Raw genomic sequence first — 17,345 nt, forward strand, 5'->3', positions numbered from 1 at the left:
GTTGCATTGTCCTGGTAAAAGGGCAGCTTTGCAAGTATTAGGGTCACCATACGTCCGTATTTTCCCGGCTTTTTGGTTCTTAAATCGCCGTCTGGGAGGAATTGTTAAATATCTAAAAACGTCCGGGATTTTGCCATATCAGTCAGGATGCCCTTTGTCCCAATATCGGGGACTGCTCACCTCACCGCGCGCACCAAAGTCCTAGGACTGGCAGAGCTTCCTGGAGCAGCTCCCGGTGCCCGCCGATTTGTAAAGGATTTGTAAAATTTGTAAAATTGCAGTTTATTTTACAGTGACACATTTTGCTGTGATATTAGTTTGAATGTAAGTTTTCCACTTTTTTTATTCAGTGAGCAGATAGCAGGCAAACTTCACTCAGTAAAACCAAACTGTCGAAAATGTCACTCAGCAACAGGAAATACTGGAAAATCTCTTCCAGCAAACAGATTATTTCTGAGCCCTTAGTGAAAACCTCTCCAAGATTCTGCAATGAAAATGTATAGGGTGGTCAGTTGCTTTCTATAAGGAAACTATGGGCTTGATTCTGCTCTCATTTATGCACATTTTAACTCAGCACAGAAAATTGTAACACTTGATCTGAACAGGGAAAACATGGTCCCTGATTTAAAACATATGCTCAGCTGCCACCCAGTGGAATAAAAAAATATTGCATCCAAGCAATAACTCCCACTCTTTCCCTAAACTTAAAGCATCATTTTCACTTTACTAAAGTTGGTTGAATTTGCCATTTTTTTTATTTTGCATATAATCATTTATTTTAAGATTTTTTCTGTAATCAACCAGCTGATGGAGTGCTTTCTTGCTAATAAATTACTCAACAAGAGTGACGAGATATGACAAGTGAGTTCAAGGACACCCAAGTGCGAATGTAGTGAGGACAAAACATCAAACCAATAGAAACATGTGGTTCCTTAGAATGCTATTCATATATCTTGATTCATATATCTTTTTTTATATCACAGTTTTTTCGGTGGTGATTCTTTTCAATATATTTTGAAGGAGAAAGGAGTTTTTGTTTGTTGGTTTTTTTTAATTGCAGAATAAGAATGTAATTGTACCTTTATCTTCAACAATCAATCTTTATACCAATAGCATGACTCCTCCAACAACCATGAAGTTCATTCACCTTAGACAATGTAGTCCACAACCCAACATAAAGCTCCCTGAAGATCTTATCTAATCTGTCGATCTATCCCAGACCCATTGGTGTTGCTGCTCCCAGTACTTCAGACAATTCCCAACCTTCCTGCTGAGCTTCCTTTCCAGGGGTTTCTTCTTGGGAGGTTTCTGGATAAATACATGAAATCAGTGGGGCTACTCGTGTAAACTCTGTAGCTTGAAAGCTTGTACCTTCCACCTACCTTGTCTCTAACAGATTTAAAGTCTGATGTCTCACCTCCTTGTAGAGCTAATGGGAGTGTCATACCTTTGGGAGACTCCCAGCTTCCCAAGGGGCACACAACACTTCCTTTTAGTCCTAGCAGGTCCTGAGAAATCAGCCTTCACAATCATGAAATATTTATCTACGGAAAAGCTTTTTGAGGCATTTTGAATAGAAATTTAGCTGGCTTCTTCTGAACCCTGCACAATTGATCTCATGGTAACAAAAGCAAAAAGTTTAACAGAGAGCTACACTCTGTTCTCAATAAATAATCTCAATAAAGAAAAATAAAATATCCTTAAACATTTCTTCAATAGTACTTCCCTAACATAAAGAAAATACAAGATGATAGTGTGCTTGTTTGCACTCACTTGGCCACTTATGAATAATGTGGCAGTCCCAAATCATTGCCAAAAAAAAGCTTTTGCTCCCACACCACCCTGTATTATATAAATATCTATGGAGATAGGGTTGCGTTCTAACTTTCATTCTACCTCCCTCTTTTCATTTATTTGTAATGGTCAATTTCTAAATGCATGCATTTTTGAAGGCAACAAAAGCACCCATTGCTCAGAGAAATGGATGCAGCATGGACAGGACTGTTACCACTTTTCTAATGCATGGAAATCTTGGCAGGAGAGAACAGATTATTGCCTTACTCGGGGCTCCCAATTTCTGAAGATAGCAAGGAAGAGCTGGTGAAGTATATTTTGTTAGGCTTCCTTTGTTCTATATCATAAATAATTAATATGTCAGTGACAGGAGTGAAGCAGATTTGGCTTTACATGGTACCTCTCCTGCTCTAGGCATGGGCAGTGATATATTACAGTGGATCAATGGCACTGCGATATAGTTTCAGAGTGAAAAGGATCCAGGGCAGACATCAGTATCTGAGGAATCATGAGTTAAAGGGAACATGATCGGTCTGATCTGTGTATGTTGGGATTAGCTAGCACTGCCAGGCATGTTCAAAGGGCTGTTGGCAGTGCTTCAGAAGCCAAACTCAGTGTTGTAGCAATTAGTGCTCTGTTCTGCCATGCTAGAAAGCTGGTTTCAATGTCCTCATGCCAGTTTCTTGTTTTCAGTGGCCCCAAGCCAGCAGGGGATGAGGAATACTGTAGAAGCCAGATCTGATATTTTAGATACTAATGGTCTGTGCAAACATATAGAGGCTTGGTCTTGATTCCCAATTGAAGTTGCTCCTACTGCTGCCAGCAGCAGCTGGGAATGCCACAGGAATGGTGCATTTGACTCCTGGAAGGAGTGTCTCTCGTCTCTCTGTGGTGACCCTGTAAACAGTTTGAAGCAGCATTAATGCACATTCTTCTTTAGTTGGAAGGAAGGTAGCTGTGATGCAGCATCAAGGAAGTAAGGGCAGAGGGTAACACAGGAAATGGCATCTTTAAAATTGGTTGTCAAATGTAGTTGAATGTCATTTACGAGTAAGTGGTCTCAGCTATATGGGAGCACAAGGAATCTGGCTAGGACTCTTTATTCATATTCCTTTCCCTGGGATTCACAGAACCAAAAGAGGGAATTGAATAAGCTCATTTTTGTTCCCATACAAAATTTCATAAAACCACCGGGATTTACTTACCAGACTATCCTGTAAAGGAGCTGGCAGGGTCTGGGTGTGGGCGGATGGTACAGCTCTCTCCACTGAGCTGCAAGTCTGGAATGGCTAGAGATTCTTGTGCCCTGTGTACAGAATACCTTACAGAATACTCACTGCGAAGTAGAGACAGGAGGCTAATGCAGAGAAGGGATCCCTGGAGCCAAAGTTCAGAAATGTGACTGTATGGGGCAGGGCATCAGTATCAAGCAAATTACAAGCTGTCTAGGGGCTATTGCAACAAGGTGCTGAGTACCCTAAGCTCCCACTGGACACTCAGAACCTCTAAAGAGGTGTACAGCACCTTGTACGTCTAGGCCCTGAGGGGTTATTAAAGTGCCATGTGGAAAAATAAGAGGAAACCTATTCAGATTTCATTATTACTAAAGGATGTTTGTATTACAATATGCTCTCAGTTTTGGAGGCATGGAACTACCCCTTAAACTAGTTATTTATCACGTTACAAGTCACAGAGAGTTTGGGAATCTCTTATTTTATTCTTATTTATTATTTGTGTCTTGGTAGCATCTAGGAGCCCCAGCCATAGACCAGGACCCCATTGTACTAAGAACTGTACAAACACAGAACAAAAAGTTGGTCCCTGCCCGCAAAGAGCTTACAATCTAAGTAGAAGACAAGAGATAACAGGCAGACATAGAGGGGTCTCCGTAAATATCCACAAAGCTATCTCATCCTCCTTTTTGCAGTACATCCATAAAGATCTCCTTTGACATGAGGCCTACAAAAATTTTGACAATGGTTGGGCCGCTCGTGTGCTGAAACTTCTTCTGCTCATGTTGACCAATATTGTCTCATTGTTTGAGTCTTATCTCCTTTGTCCCAATCCCCCACCATTATTGTCTGGACGGACAGGGCTGTAGGTCAGGACTGAGGGGTACCAGTTGAGTTATCTAGCGCAAAGCTTGCAGATCACCAGCTCCTTTGCTGAGTAACTGTATAATCTTATTATGCCTTGCCCTATCTCATCTACCTCTGCCTCTTGTCACCCCCTCATGGTGTCCTGGTCTCCTTCCCATGCTAAGCAAGAGAAGCTAGTCTAAGTGCAGGGGGACTCAGGGAGTGGGGTGATGGGATCCCTACCCAAGGCTGTGAAGCAGTACTGAAAACACTCCATGGCTGGTACAGCAATTCCCAGGCTATGGTACCACCTGCAGCACTGGTCCTCCCGCCCCAAGAAAGTAGAAGAATTTCAGGTGGATTCACCCTTGTCTTGTTTCCACATCTGCACAAAGCCCTGTGATGTGCAGGACCTGAATATCCCCTTTAAAGTATCCTCAAATCCTTACACTCTCGTACACAACCGCACCAAATGAACTCCACTACCACTAGGGCCATCTGCAGATGCAAAGGACGAGCTAGTTTCCCTCCCACTCTAGGCGATCTTTGTCATTAGACTGGCATAGATAATAAAATGTGTCTTTTCAGTTAAGGTTTCAAGTAAAACAAGACAGTATAGGGGACTGTGCAGCTTTCAGAACAGGAGACACTCACTCCTATGGCTGTGCACAGCCGAAAACCTGTATTTAGGAGCAAAGGGCTCTTTAACCCAAGTGTAAGCAGAGTCAGGATGAGCCCTACCCTGACATCTGGTGGTGAGTTGTGGCAGGTTGTGGAAAAGAACTTCAGGGGCTGATCTCATTTGCATAGGCACTCCCACCCCACCTAGATGGTCACTTTGGCTGCTGTGGGATCCCCAGTTTCTGTGTTATTGGAGAGTAAAGTTTTATTATCCTGATTATGTGAATCAAGGACAGTGGAACTGTACTTGGCTTTTTGTTATGATGGAGGGATTCACCATCAACTAAGTAGCAATTGCTAGGCAAGGGACATGGGTTCCAAAACTCAGTAAATGGAAAAAGACTGGGGGCAGGTATTTATACATTGTGGTATGGGTCCCTTCTGAGAGCCCTAAATGCACCACCTTCTCTCTCTCCACCGTGTATTTAATTCTAATAGGAGTCAGATTACAGAGCTGAATTTACTTTGGGCCAGTAGTGTACCAGCACTGGGGCTCCTCTACTAAGAGCTGAAATCACTGAGTACTGTGTTAAGTAGTAGGGGGCCTGAAGATATATTGGTGAGCGGCTTGCAGGATGGCTATCGGAGAGGAGCAGCTGGGGGAATGGGTTGCACTACGGTTACTGGAGAGCAGTGCATGGAGCAGAGTGGCTGGTGGTGAAGGCTACAGCAGAAACCAATGGAGAGGCAGGGCAGTCGGCCATTGGAGCACGTAAGGTGCCCCTTTACTCTTTCCCTTCCCCATTTCCACACAGGCGGGGGGGGGGTTAAAACTCTTGGATGAACTTTTGAACTCTGGACTCACCAAGGACAGAGACTTTTGGGTTGCAGGACTTTTGGGTTGTTGGACTTTTGGGACTTTGGGTGACTTTTGGGTTGCTGGACTCAAGAATCAAAGGGAAAGGACATGGCCCAATTTGCTTGGGGTAGGTTTTTGCTCATGGTTTGTGTTATGAATCCTGTTGGTGGTTGTCAAGATTCCTTCCCCACTCTGAACTCTAGGGTACAGATGTGGGGACCTGCATGAAAGACACTCTAAGTTTATTCTTACCAGCTTAGGTTAAAAACTTCCCCAAGGTACAAACTTTTCCTTGGCGTTGAACAGTATGCTGCCACCACCAAGTGATTTAAACAAAGAACAGGGAAAGAGCCCACTTGGAGATGTCTTCCCCCAAAATATCCCCCAAAGCCCTACACACCCTTTTGTGGGGAAAGCTTGATAATAATATCCTCACCAATTGGTACAGGTGAACACAGACCCAAACCCTTGGATCTTAAGAACAATGAAAAATCAATCAGGTTCTTAAAAGAATTTTATTTAAAGAAAAGGTAAAAGATTATTGCCTCTGTAAAATCAGGATGGTAAATACTTTACAGGGTAATCAGATTCAAAACATAGAGAATCCCTCTAGGCAAAACCTTAAATTACAAAAAGACACAAAAACAGGAATACACATTTCCTCCAGCACAGCTTATTTTACAAGTCGAAAATCTAATGCATTTTCTAGCTAGATTCCTTACTAACTTTACAGGAGTTGGAAGGCTTGCATCCTTGATCTGTTTCCGGCAAAGGTATCACACAGACAGCCCAAACCCTTTGTTCCCCCCCTTCCAGATCTGAAAGAATCTTGTCCTCTCATTGGCCATTTTGGGTCAGGTGTCAGCGGGGTTACCTTAGCTTCTTAACCTTTACAGGTGAAAGGATTTTGCCTCTGTCCAGGAGGGATTTTATAGCACTGTATACAGAAAGGTGGTTACCCTTCCCTTTATTTTTATGACAGTGTTGTTTCCCCCAACATAATGCCACATTGTTTCTCTCTGTTATTAAAAGACTTTTGCTACAGTCAGACTCTGTGCTTGGGAGAGGGGAAGTATTGCCTCTTAGAGGTGCTCAGGGGAGGTGGTATATATTTGTCCCAGGTCACTGGATGGGGGCTTGAGCCAGTTTTGCATTGTGTTATTGGAACAGAACCCCTAGATACTGAACCCGGCCCTTGTTGCTGCCAACTCTGATGGGCAGAAGGGTTACACAAGCGTGCACGAGTAGCAGCAGGAGGATCATTAAGACAATGACAATCATATCCTAGGATGCTGCAGACAGAAGAAGAACTAGAATACTTGCTGCCACTCTCAGCTTAGCACATTACATTGACCAATCTCATTGTCGCGTCCAGTCGTTCAAAAATTCTCATCTGCAATCCCAGAAATTGTCTTTTTTTTTTCTTTTGGTGCCAGAAGGAGATGGGACTTGGCCATTCAATAAGGATCAGCAGCATTTTCAGCTACCAAATCCCACCCTTTTGGAATGTTCACCACCCAATCAGAATGCTCCTACATGACTGTTATTTCTAGTCAGATACAACGGGTTTATTTTAAAGGGGCAATTAGTTCATTAACAGATTTAATACACAACTTTGCAAATGTCACTACTTGTTTGTCATTCGTTTTCTTTAATAACTCCTCACACAACCTATTCAGCACTAACAAAATATATATGTGCAAATTATTATTATTATTAAAAATAAATTATATGAATAGAGGTTTCACAAATACCCTCCTGCTCTGAGGATCTCTTCCCAGTAGCATATCACTGAATATAACTGGCTGCTGGAAACTAGAGAGGGCTCTGGGCATGTAAATTCTTCCCATTTCTGGAGAGCTCTCCCTCATTAATATGGATGATACTACCTTATGAATATAGGATTCTTTTATCAGTATGTAAAATTTCTTCCCTGTTTTCCCGGTACGGATTGAGCAGCAAGGGGAACGGAGAGCTTTTGTGCAGATCATGTCACTCCCAATTTTACCCACTAAATCAGATTCACAAATTCTGCTAAAAGCAGTGGGGAGAAATTGCTTATTCATTCAGTGACTTGAATAAAAAATGCATCCCATCAGAGGGGAGGGAAAGGGTGGGTTTGCGTTTATGTATCCAAGGGACTGCGGTGTAGAGCTGTAACATCCTAGGGAGAGCACTGGAGGCATTCTGCCCCAGGATATGCCTACCCCACAACTGGAAGGTGTTATTTCTGGCTCAAGCGGACAAACGTGCGCTAGCTCTGATCTAGCTAACACGCTGAAAATAGAAGTGCAGCCATGGTGGCATGAGAGGAGTACGATCCTGTCTGAATCCCTAGGCACATACCCAGGTGACTCTCATGCTGCTATAGCCACACCTCTATTTTTAGAGCCCTAGAGCTAGCCACGTTATAGTGTAGCCCATAGAATATCCAGCATTGAAAGCTTTAGCATTTATTTTATTCAGCAGTAATGCAAGGGATCTACAAGCCTGTATCCTGTAAGGCATTGGCTTCAGCAGTTAGCATAAGGCTTGAGGCCTATGGACTTTGGCACAGATAAATGGCCCAACAGTCATCCCTAAGTTTTGGGGAACTGGAAATAGAGTGTGTAAGGGGAAAGTTTGTCTATAATGGCACCAGCCAATGACAGGAACATGAGCTAACACCAGCTTTTGGATAGAACATCTGCAGATGTCTGACCACAAGAGTGCTATGGCAACAAATTGATATCTCTGATAATAAGCTGAAATCATTAATATACTAATTGGGGGAGGGATAGCTCAGTGGTTTGAGCATTGGCCTGCTAAATCCAGGATTGTGAGTTCAATCCTTGAGGGGGCCATTTAGGGATCTGGGGCAAAAATTGGGGATTGGTCCTGCTTTGAGCAGGGGGTTGGACTAGATGACCTCCTCAGGTCTCTTCCAACCCTGATATTCTATGATTCTAACCTATGGGAGAAGGGCATCTCAACATTAGTCAGGTGAGGAAATACAAATAAGGAAGAAGGGAGAAACCCCTACTGAATATGCATTAGACATAGTGATGTCAGTGTAACTGATTATAAAACCTGTATCCTTGTCTGTGTGTGGGGGAGAGAGAGAGAGATGTAGCCCTTGGGAGGTGCCAAAATGATGGCAACTGGTGAAGATGATGGTGATGAGGAAGATAATGGCTACCATTTCAGGTGGTTCTGCACGGGAAGGTGTGAGTATATGGATGTTCAGATGTACGTTCTGTATTATCTCTATCTACCTTTCTGGGTTAGAGTATTTGTGACTTTGCTAAATGTATTAATAAACTATTGTAAATACAGAAGGGTTCCTAAAGTGTGAATATTTCAACTATGCACGTTGGGGCTCCCAACTAAACAATAATTTTAGTAATACGGGGCCTGACCTTGAGACAAGAACCTGTCAAACCTCAAAGTGATTACTGGGAATTCGTGAGCTGTAGCTCACGAAAGCTCATGCTCAAATAAATTGGTTAGTCTCTAAGGTGCCACAAGTACTCCTTTTCTTTTTAAGTAATCAATATAATTAATACATATTCTATAGTTTGGGCTACAACAGCGCCAGTGTAGACATACCCTCAGAGAGGGAGAATGCCTCTTTCAGCTCCCCATGGCCTGAGGAAGCACACAGATTGCTAGACCCCTCAAATGGAGCACACTTAACTGAAGCTAAATTGAGAAAAGGCACATTCAAACAAAAACAAGAGTGTCCACACAAGGGGGCCTACACTGATTTAATTACATTTTACTAAAATTGGTACCATTTGCCTAATGTAGACAAAGGCCTGAGTCAACCTGGATCCCAAGTCCCAGCATGGTGCATATGGGACTTGTGCGGCTGTAATTACCACCTCTCCAGGAGTGGTAAAACCAGGCCCCTAGCCACATACTGGCCATTCATGATATACATTTTGCAAGACCTAGGGTCTTGGCCCTGGTGTTTCTGGCCAGATTCCAAGTTAGGTATTTACATTCTGTCTTCCTAAAATTCCCCCTTTCAGTTGCAGCTGGAGAAGGTGTTTTTCACTTCCTGTCCTAAACTATCATGTGGCATTGCTGATGCAGAATGGATGCTGCATTCCCTCTCCAAAGGCAGTTGCATTTGGGGGGTAATTGCAGCAATCCCTCTACATAAATTCTGTCTGAAAATCCCTCTAAGGCTACAGGGTGTGAGACAAAGGAAAGAAACTGATATTTTATTTATAACCCAATTTAACTGATTGTATTCATCAGCCAGTCACTACATGGAATCCTCCAGGTCCATGTTCCAGTTTCATTGGACTGTCTGGTTTTATTAACACTGTGCGACGTCCCTTTGTCATTGAAAGAGAAAAGCTGGGGGCACAGGGGAAAACATCTTGGGGGCTGTTGACAGCCATCACTAGTCTGGTTTTCAGTGAAAATGTTTGAGGAGGGGTTGAGGGCTGTGAAAACTCTACCATGGTGATAGATGTCAGATCCAGGCAAGTGGCTCATATCTGCTGCCTTGTGGTCCAATAGAATCTGCCATGAAATATCATTTGAATCAGACAAGAAATTTTCCATCTAGTTTTCAGCCTCCTTTCTAGATCTTACATCATCTTCCAGCTGAGTCCATTGGCCCCAGGAAAGCAAATAGGCAGTGAGCCCTCTCTCTGTATTCGTCCTACTTTGCTGCCACCAGATGGGACTCGCCCTGTTTAAAATCCAGCATTAATCATCTTTCAACAGCATCTTCCAGCCTGACACAAAATGTAGTGGTGCTAAAGGAATAAAATGATAAAGCAGGTAGGCGAATGAAGGAAAGTCTGAATGGAATGTGGTACCCTCTGCATATTTGGAAGCAGTGGTGATGCGGATGTAAGCACTGACACAAGAAAGCTTTGTTGAGCTAACATCAGCCCGAATCAAAGAAGAAAGGAATTTCTGCTCAGTTCTCTAAAGAGCTACAGCATTGCTTGGAAGCAAAGAAGAACTTCAGTCCAGTCCAGTCCCTCAACCATCTTTTTTGGTATCAGAAAGGCAAAATAACGAATTTCTTTAGCTCATTTCAGTTCTGTTTTGGGGGGGACTTCTCACTTTGTTTTTCACTAAAGAGCACCTGGAAGTGAATGTAACTTTAACCAGCTATATTGAAAAGAAGAAGAAAAAATATTTTTGGGAAAAATAATCCTGGGTAATAAACCTCCAATCAAGGCAAAACCTGAAACAGCACCTCTCTCCCATCTGTAGGAGTCCTTAGTATTAATTATCACTTTATAGCTCTCAAGTGCTTTGCAAACATTAACTCATTTATTTGAAAGAAGCTTCATATAAAACAGATTTTTGTTGATTTTCAAACTTTGGGTTTTTTAGAAAATTCTGTTTGAAATTTGTTTTCAGTTTTTCTTCATCTGATGTGGCAGAAGGCTAAAATCAATAATATTTGATTTCATTTTAACTCCTGGCCTGGAGTCTGTTTTCTTCAGAGCACATAAACAGGTGAGCTGTAGCAGTTAATTTAAGGTCATTTAATGCTGTTGGTTTCTTATGGTTTGCAGATTGAAATTAAATCAGATCATTATTAAATATATTGCAATGTACTTGTCAGATGCAAAAGCAATTGAATATTATTTACTATTAATGAACATGGTTGACTGAAAAAAACCCATCTACAATGATTTAAACATGTTTTGAGAGGCTGGAAAATAAAACAAACAAACCTCTACAATATCCCATTAAGAAAGTGTCATTTAAAATTGTAATTTAAAATAATGGAAACCTGCTTTTTTAAAAATATATTTTTTCACACAGATGAGGAAGAATAACAGAGTTTGAACTGGTATTTAGAGAAGTGGCAAGATAATTCTATCATTGCACCCATGCAATTATACAGAACTCACTTAGGCCCTATGGTGGTACCTGAAAGCAGAATCTAGTCCTTACTTTGCAATGCACGGCCCAATCCTGCTTACTTTGCAAGTCAGAGCCAAAGGTGTCCATTCACTTCAATGGAAGCAGGACCAAGCCTCTAGTCTCTTCCTTCCAGTGTAAATCCTTTCTCTCCCCCTTAACTCCATTCTCTTCCCTCTACAGACCCATTACTGATGCTTGCCCCCAGGGGAATGTATTAGTTGCTGGTTCTATTGTCTTAGCCCATGGTGCTGCTGACATAGCCACAAGCAATGGCGATGTTGTGCTGCTGGCTGCCTGACAGATGGGGACTGGAAGGTGGGTAAGAGATTTGCAAGGAGGGAAAGTGGGGCAGGAGTGGGAAATAGAGAGATGCTCTTGTTTTCTTTTGAGAAAACAAAGACTCAGCCCTTGAGGGAGTGGAGGTAGAAAGAGGAGATGAAAGGATTATTGTAATTCTTATGTAATTATTTGGCTTTTTACAAAACCAGGACCACAGATATCATGCATTCAAATGCAAACACAGCTACACATGTAAATACACATGCATGCGCAGGCAAACACAACTACAAACATAAACACACATGCATGTGCATGCAAACACAGCTACATATGTAAACACACATGCACTATGAAAAGAGAGGGTTAGTCCCTATAAGTCAAATGGAAAAAGATGAATAGTTACGGTGAATATGCTAAATTCAGACTTTATTTGCACTAACATAAATCACAGTGCAGAGCCCCCAGCAGCAGAAATGTGCCAAAGGACTTGGGTGGTAGAGCCATGTGGCCACAAACTATTCTCCTTCTATGGATACATGGGGGGTCAACCGTGCAATACCGGCCAGGAAGGAGGCCTGCTCAGGGTTGCTGAGGGCTGCTTTAATTCACCATATGCTCTCAGTAGCTTCCACTCCTGAGGCTTTTATGGAGCCCTGCCTATAAGCTGAAGCTGCTCCGGGCTCTCCAGGGTAAACCCCAAGGGGGGGACGGTGGTGGTAACACGACCTGACGTCCCTTGCAGTGAATCTTCCCTGGGATGCAAGGACTTTGAGTAATTTATACTTCCCTGCACTAGTTTCACTGTATCTGGCCCAATGCCTGGAACTGCATTTTGATATTGGCCTTGACTTTGGGCAAAGAGAATCCAGTTAGTGTTTTTTTTTCTGCCTCTTAGTAGCATATTGAGTTGACTTCCGGCCCTACCATCCCAGCAGACAGGCAAAGAAACACTTTACATAAAAGGTGCAAGACAGAGAAAACTTAATTGTTCTTAGGGTTCAACTCATATTCATCCTACTTCACTGCTGTCCCCCATGCATGACACATCCTCCCAACCCATGTCTGGCAGGCCTCCCTCCTCTCTTCATTTGAAAACCACTAAAGGCCCCTTCTCCAGTCATGGCCACAATAATAAGCCCAACAAATAATAAATATATAATATTAAATTTAAAATAATAGAATTATCATACTGGACTTCCACATCTCAGTTCCTGTGGCTTCTCTTTTCTGTCTGTCTTTGGTAGCTGTGCTAGGCAAGGACTTTCTATATCTATCTATCAATCTATACATATAATGTAGATAATCAAGCACTTAATAAATAATAAATAAATATAACAATTTACCAGCTCTGATTGCTCTGGTCTCACAGTTTAAGCAAGATCAGTCCTGTACCACACTTAGATGGGAGATCTGCACATTGAACTCAGGATGCTACAAGAAGTGATAATGGTGTTATAAGAGATCAACCCAGTGATACTAGGAGACACGGTCATGAAGGAAGTGGTATGGCAAACTAAGTAGCAGGCGTTTTTCCTTGAGTCTGTACTGACCCCAGTGCCCCAGCCTGGAGCCAGTGGGCACTGTGTCTCAGAAGAGACTTAAAATTGGTTTTCTGACTTTGTGGTCCGTATACCATTCCATTCATATTTTCCACAAGCCTAAAAGTGTCTATGATAGTGTCCCGGTTGAAGTTTAGTGGAGATAATTGTTTTCACTGCTCCAGGGAACTAAAGAAGTTACTTTTGAGGTCCCATCCTGCGTCTGTTCTGCAGTGATGCTAGTGGGGTGGATTGCAGAAAAAATTCAGCACAAGACAGCTGCATTTCAGTGTGTGGCAGAGTGATTCTATTTCCATTGTCTGTAAATTCCTTTGGGTTGAAAGGCCTTTATATTCTGCCATTGACATTTTCTCTTTCCTGGTTAGGAACATGATGCTGGACCAGAGGGATTTCTCAGACCCTCTCTGGGGTGCAGACTCTGACCAAGAATCCCTCACTGGGAGTGACCTCAGGGGAGACTGCTGCTTCCTGGAAAACCTAGCCCTGACAGCAGAAAATGGAGAAAATGCCAGGTCTGGGGGAGCAGCCAACCTGCAGCATCTGAGCCGGGAAGAGAAACGACGTAGCCGGCGGGCTACAGCAAACTACCGCTCAGCTCATGCCACCCGGGAGAGGAGCCGGGTGGAGGCATTCAACATGGCCTATGGGGAGCTCCGGCAGCTGCTGCCCACTCTGCCCCCCGACAAGAAACTCTCAAAGATTGAAGTCCTCCGGCTGGCCATCTGCTATATCTCCTACCTCAATCATGTTCTAGATATTTAGGGGGTGAGGGAGAAGGAAGAGGGGAGAGAAAGAACTAGAGAGGAAGAAAGAGTGAGTGTGATTATTTATTTATTTATTCATGCATTAATTATTGAGATCAGTGCTTAGTGCTGTGCAAAACATAAAAAAGTCATGGTCCAGGACACCTGGAGCTTCCAGTTAAATTCTGGCATCAGCTGCTCATGCTTAGCTCCCAGTGAATTCAGCTGGAGTTTTCTGTATATTAGTGAAGGCAGAGTGAGGCCCTTCCAGTCTAAGCAAGACAGTACAGTTCAAACACAGCAGAAGACGGGAATCTGAAGAGCCCTCACTCCTCACCAAGAGAATTAGATGATGATCTGCTGAGGGAGAGGGAGCAGACTACAAAGAATATCAGAGGGAATCTGAAAATTGAAGGACAAAGGATAAATTCTGCCTCCTTGAAAGTCCATCTCTTCCTTTTGAAGTCTCCAGGGAGACAATGCTCTCAGTGATACGTTACAAGTCATCAATAATACAACAAAAGCACACATCAGAGTGGATTGTTGGGGGACAAAGAGAGAAGGAAAAAGATTCAGGAGACACACACACACACGCACACACACACACACGAGTCAAAACAGACAGGAGTTATGTAATAGCTTTTAGACCCTGAGTCTTCTGGTTTTTTCCCTCTTGGCTCTGTCTATACTTGTCAACAAGGCCAAGGATATCATAACAAATCACAGTTAAGTTCAGAGACAACAGGAAGGAGGAAAGGTTTTGCTTCATAAAACTAACTTGTGGCTGCATTCAAATGGCTCTTATTTAGAATTGACAGTATTTATCCTTAGTTTCTATTCAAGTTTAGTTAAAAGCAGAAAAGTGGCTCTGTAAAAATGACATTGTAGAAATTGCAGAGTCATTCTCTCTGTTGCCACTTAGAAAATTTCCACTGAAACAAAATGTAGATAAATAATGCAAAAGATTTTATGTGACTTTTTTTTCTGTTTTCTGACCATCTCAGATTTTCTCTCTATGGGCCTGATTGTTCTCTCAGTTACACCAGTTTTACACCAGCGAAACTCCATTGACTTCAGCTGGGTTACTTCTGATACACACCAGTGTTAGAGCAGAACCATGCCCTAGGTTTCCCCATCAAACCTGTTTTAGTTTATATGTCTCAAAATCCAAATAGCCAATCATTGCACCCTCAGCAAGTTTGCAGATGACGCTAAGCTGCGGAGAGGGGTAGATATATTGGAGGATACTGGTAGGGTCCAGAGTGACTGAGACAAATTGGAGGATTGGGCTAAAAGAAATCTGATGAGGTTCAACAAGGACAAGTGCAGAGTCCTGCACTTAGGATGGAAGAATCCCATGCACTGCTACAGGCTGGGGACCAACTGGCTAAGCAGCAGTTCTGCAGACAAGGACCTGGGGATTACAGTGAACGACAAGCTGGATATGAATCAACAGTATGCCCTTGTTGCCAGAAAGATTAACAACATATTCGGCTGCATTAGTACGAGTGTTGCCAGCAGATCAAGGGAAGTGATTATTCCCCTCTATTTGGCACTGGTGAGGCCACATCTGGAGTATTGCATCCAGTTTTGGGGCCCCCACTACAGAAAGGATGTGGACAAATTGGAGAGAGTCCAGCGGAGGGCAACGAAAATGATCAGGGGGCTAAGGCACATGACTTATCCACACAAAGTCAATTACTATACCTCTTAAAGTACCTTAGTAGCTCAGTTACTATACCTCTTAAAGCTCTGTATGCCATGGTTTACAATTCAAAAAATGATTTTTTTCATTGCCCAAGGTTTCATGCTTAAACCTCAAACCTGTGAGCTGAAAATCCATGTATGTATTTTCTGCTTCTTTCATTATCACCAGCAGCTCCTATGGCAATTTAGAAGCTCTTTCAATTAATGAATTGTAAAAATACCACAATCTGAAATTAATTAATGGAATTAGAGGAGACATGAAGCAGAAGAAGTTTACTCTCATAGCTTTTTTAAGTCTGCAGCATTAATGTTTAAGGAACATGCATGTGTCAGCAGATGGAGGGTAAGATGCATCAGGCACAAATTTGTTGAGTTAGAAGGTGCCATTCTGTTTATTTTCTGAAATTAACAATAATTACAAGATTGGGAGGTGGGTGTATGTAAAACCAAACATATTTTTTAACTTGTTTAAATAGAAAAATTGTTGGTAAAAATTGTCAGATTGTTGCAGATTTAAAATCACAACTGGCATTTTTACTATTGTTACATTTAATTTATTTGTCAAGGAGCAGAAGCAACAGTGCAGTCTTTGCACAAAGTAAAGAAACAAAGGATCTGAGTATCAGGGCTGGCCTTATGGACAGGCAGTCAGGGAAGTTGCCATGGCGAATTTCCAGAGCCATTTTTTTTTTTTTTTTTTTTTTGCTTGCTGCTTAGGGACCACTGAAAATGTTTTCCAACTTGGTAGTCCCCAGCCCTTCTGAGTATCTCCCTATGAGGAGAATTTCTGATAAGATCAAAGGGCTTGCAAAATCAGGCCCAAACTGTAAACTCTTAAAGGCATCAGAAATAACAAGGTATATGGAATTAAAACAATCTTTTTTAAAAAAGTACCATCACAATAAACATTAATTAGCTACCTCACTGGTAACCTCAGTATTGAGGACAGGACTGAATTGTCCTTGCACACTGACTTCCCTTCACATCTCTACAGGTGATTTTTGCATCTCAGATTCAAGGTACATTGATGGAACAATATGAGAGCATCTTACATTGCTACTGCCCATGCTATAGCTGATCTGAGACCTAAACAGAAAACTTCAGTGTTCAAGGGCTGCTGATCCTATATATATATGTATATTAAAAAGAGAGACAAAAATCTAAAGTAGCAATAAAAATATGACAGTTACTGACTTTTCTCTTGCCACTTCCTTATACAGGGTTGGCAACCTTTATAGCCTTCTTCTAAAACTCATGATTGTACTCCAGGCTGTCATGCAGATTGGTCTTTCAGAGGCCCACTGATATCTGGTCCATATACCAAGTTTTTGATCTCCCCATTGGTCATCTTCCGTTGCAAAATCCATCCTACCGATATAATTCTCGTTTCTCCGCTGAATATGCCCATGGCAGCAGAGCCTAGCCTCCTTCAGCTTCTCTGCATTTGCAGCAACCCGCTTTAGGCCCCTCACAATTTCGTTTTGTTTCCTGTCACCAAGCATCCAACCATTTGATCATCTCAACATCTTCATTTCCGTGGTGGAGAGCAGCCTGATTTCCTTTCTTGTGGCTGGCCAAGTCTCTGTTCTGGATGTTAGGGTGGGTCAAATTACAGTTTTATACTCTCTCCATCTTTTAACTTGATTGGCACCTTTTTGTCACAGGGAACTGGGATCATCTCCTGCCATTTGCACCACACAGCTTTAATATGATGCCAGGCACCTCTGAAGAGAGCAGCAGCAGCAACAACAACCATTAATTCTAGGTATTTAAATTATTTCACTCATCTAAGCTCTCTGCTGTGATATCCTTTTTGGTG

General features: G+C 42.3%; 1 protein-coding gene across 1 annotated transcript in view; it reads left to right on the forward strand.

Annotated features, from left to right (window-relative positions):
• LOC311514548 (helix-loop-helix protein 15-like) overlaps positions 1–16,241 on the forward strand; it is a 28,561-nt gene extending 12,320 nt beyond the window's left edge. Inside the window, exons 2-3 of the mRNA XM_084617121.1 lie at positions 11,419–11,553; positions 13,442–16,241. Coding sequence (XP_084473247.1) covers positions 11,540–11,553; positions 13,442–13,838 — 411 coding nt within the window. The 5' untranslated portion in view covers positions 11,419–11,539 and the 3' untranslated portion in view covers positions 13,839–16,241. The remainder of the gene's footprint in view (positions 1–11,418; positions 11,554–13,441) is intronic.
• The last annotated feature ends 1,104 nt before the right edge of the window (positions 16,242–17,345 follow it).

The sequence above is a fragment of the Lepidochelys olivacea genome (genome assembly GCF_965140295.1).
Source record: "Lepidochelys olivacea isolate rLepOli2 genome assembly, chromosome: 1".
Lineage (NCBI taxonomy): Eukaryota > Metazoa > Chordata > Testudines > Cheloniidae > Lepidochelys > Lepidochelys olivacea.